The 3,195-nt window shown below is 41.4% G+C and overlaps 1 protein-coding gene across 1 annotated transcript; it reads right to left on the bottom strand.

Annotated features, from left to right (window-relative positions):
* Window positions 1-157: 157 nt before the first annotated feature.
* Window positions 158-2,279, bottom strand: LOC147497838 (uncharacterized). Its single transcript, XM_086563026.1, has 4 exons — window positions 1,937-2,279; window positions 963-1,303; window positions 787-846; window positions 158-703 (listed from the first exon to the last, which is right to left on the bottom strand). Exons 1-4 carry the CDS (start codon window positions 2,277-2,279, stop codon window positions 158-160), a joined length of 1,290 nt encoding a protein of 429 aa, XP_086419152.1.
* Between the last annotated feature and the right edge of the window lie 916 nt (window positions 2,280-3,195).

Genomic DNA, 3,195 nt, shown 5'->3' with positions numbered 1-3,195 from the left:
AAAAGAATACTTATTCGGGCTCCGGAAGTGCACCTAGATAATGCCACATATAACTGGCCATGGCTGAAAACTTCAGTATGAAGATCGATTCCCACATACTTCACAGATTGACCTTGTGATTTATTTATAGTCATGGAAAAGCCAAATGGATAGGAAATTATCTTCGTGTCATATTGAAAGGAAAATCTGAAGAGGATGGTGACAAAGAGATCCTTGGAATAAATACACGGTTACCCGATTTTTCACCTGTAAGAATTCTAGCCCAGATAACGTGTGGTTGACATTGCAACACCATCAAGCAAGTCCCATTGCATAACCCATCTCCAATATTGTGCAGTAACATTATTGGACAACCTTCTTTTAGCTTGAGTCGAAATGGTGGCAGATCCGTGGGATCAAGTGAGTTTAGGTACTCATTTGGATACTGATTAATATTTCTTGGATTATTTGCATCTGCCTCAGCCAACTTGTCAGCAGCTAGAAAAGTCATAGTTTCTCCTGGGAACATACGTAAAGCTGCTGCATTAATGGCATTGACATCATCATTCCTCGCAGAAAGAATTGTCCGCTCAGTTAAATAGTCAGGGGTGACAGTGGAAGTTTCATCCAAATGAGGATAAGTAGCAGAAATCAGGTCCTGAAGATGTGTGCAATGATGGATCGTTAAGGGTAGCTCAATAACCGCTTCAGGATCGTTTCCAACCTGATGACATAAAATGTGAAATAGAATATTATGAGAATTCTAATAGAGAGGAATATTATAAATTAGGACAGAAATGTTTGTACCTTTGTTAAGAACTCTACAAATAGTAAATTCTCGTAAGTGCCACGCTCTAATCTCATGTTCTGTACCAGGGTGAGAACATTGACGTGATTCCAAAGAAAAGAGCATCGCAAGGAAGCACAAACAATTTGCTCTCGGGCCCCTCTGGGTATAATTGGTAGGCATTGACGGAAGTCACCACCAAGAACCACAGTAATCCCCCCGAATGGGTTGTCATTGTCCGAATATCACAAAGTGTGCGATCAACAGCTTCCAAACAGAACTTGTTTTGCATTGGGACCTCATCCCATATGATTAGGTTAGCTTGTCTGAATAATTCAGCTTGTGGTGAACGCTCATTGAACCCACATACAGAGTTATCCATAATATCTAATGGGATGCAAAAGGTTGAGTGAGCAGTCCGACCACCTGCCAATAGCAAAGAAGCTATTCCGGATGAAGCCACCATAATAGCAATGTGTCCTTGAGTACGACACATAGCAGCAATGGTGTTGTAAACAAAAGTTTTTCCTCTGCCAGCTGCTCCATTCAAGAAAAATAGTAGTCCGTTTTGTTATGAGCTACTGAATTTGTCACTTCACTATATGCAAAGCGTTGCTTCAAAGATTTAAGTGGATGGCATTGGTGTGTGCCTCTTCATTGTGTGGATCAAATTGAAATTGCCTTTGCTCCCATATAAGTCTGTTCCCAACAACCAAGCTCCAATTTCTAATTGGGAGCGGCATTGTTGGAAAATGAGCTAGAGTTCTACCACCTGACTCGTAGAGAATATCATTTAGGAGAAATAAGCCATAATCTTGTACCTGTGCATCTGTAGGATGAGGAATGAAGAACATGGTTTGAAGCTTGTACGGGAGGTCCTCACAAATGCTTTCGCAAAATTCATTCCATAAGGCTTCGGGTTGCACCGGATTGCACTCCGTGAGAATAGTACAGAAAAGTCGACGAAGTTGATACCCAATTTGCATGATTGCAGCCTCTTGTAAACATTGCACCCATTCATTTGTCGTCTTCAAGAAGTCCACGATAACACACGCTTCTTTGAAAGTACGGCGGAGGACCATTCCCAATTCTCTTTAGATCATCAAAGGATTGCGGACCTTTTACAACAGTTAGAAGTAACCGCAAATAAAACCGCCACCGAGTTAGGACTTGCAAAGTACATTTCGCCAATAGCAGTGTGCTTGAGTCCTTTTGTCCATCTATGCCACCTTTTACTCCAAACATAATGTTCTGGAAATTCTTGATATGTAAGCCCTCGTGCATCAGGATCTGAAGCACACCGGTCGAAAAATGCAGTTAGAGTTGACTTTTGTTGCTGAGCCCTTAAGAGAATAGCATCCGTTGATTCATTAGGATTGTAAACCACTCGGTGCATTCCAGGGAGATGAAGTGATAATCTCACAACAGTCGGCTTCTCTTGGTGAAGAGAAAACCCGAACAACCTCCAAACCGCTTCAGGTGGCATGAAGTCATTGAACACCTTGTTGTCCATGCGCGGTCCTTTGAATATGTACTTGTGAATGTATTTGACACAACGTATCCCGACACAAACTTCGACATTAATATGGCAATCGAACATCTTAGAAAGATAAGGATTGTATGGAACAACATCCCTATTATCAACTTCATGCCCTCTAACATTATATTTCTTGCCAGGTAGATAGGATATCTAGTCTTATCCATGGTCGTAACATTTTTGAAAGCACGGGGATACTGATTTTTGCAACACCTATTTACCATACATGGACAATTTGGATTTTTTAAGCCACACGGCCCATGAACCATACATTTGATAACAGTGTGGAACAATTCAGGTTCAAGATCCGGATCGGAAATTCAAGCACAAACAATGTGGTCAACCCGAAAGCAAGCATAATTTTTGTCTTGATGTCAAAGATATATAATGCGTATATGTGGTAGACCACATTTCTGAAATTCGATTGTGTAAACATGTGCAACAGCAATACCAAGTACACCCTTGTCTCGATCTCTCTCATTAAGGCTTTTCGCTTTAGTTCAAAACACACGGGCTACCACTTCCGGTCGATCAGTAGCGTTTCGTTCTTCTGCAAGGCCTTAATAACTTCCTCCCAATGAGGGTTCGCAGTCATGGTGAGGAATATATCTGGATGGTTGTTGAACCGAGTTATAGCCATTGAGTCCTGGAATATCTCAAACATATGCCTTGGACTGCCGAAGTATGATGCTGGTAGAACTACCCGCCTTCCAACTTGATCTGGATCTAAGGTTTCTGCTGGGACATCAGTGAGATTTTGATATAATTCAGCACGAAGTACATCTTGCCTAAATCTGTAGTACCGTAATCTGTTTTGTTCAGTGGCAGCCCATGCATCAAGTAAGAATTCCTGAAACAGTTTTTTCCCTCGCAGAATAGAAGAATATTCGTT

The sequence above is a fragment of the Coptis chinensis genome, chromosome 5 (genome assembly GCF_015680905.1).
Source record: "Coptis chinensis isolate HL-2020 chromosome 5, ASM1568090v1, whole genome shotgun sequence".
NCBI lineage: Eukaryota > Viridiplantae > Streptophyta > Magnoliopsida > Ranunculales > Ranunculaceae > Coptis > Coptis chinensis.
This window is presented reverse-complemented; position numbering and strand designations above follow the sequence as displayed.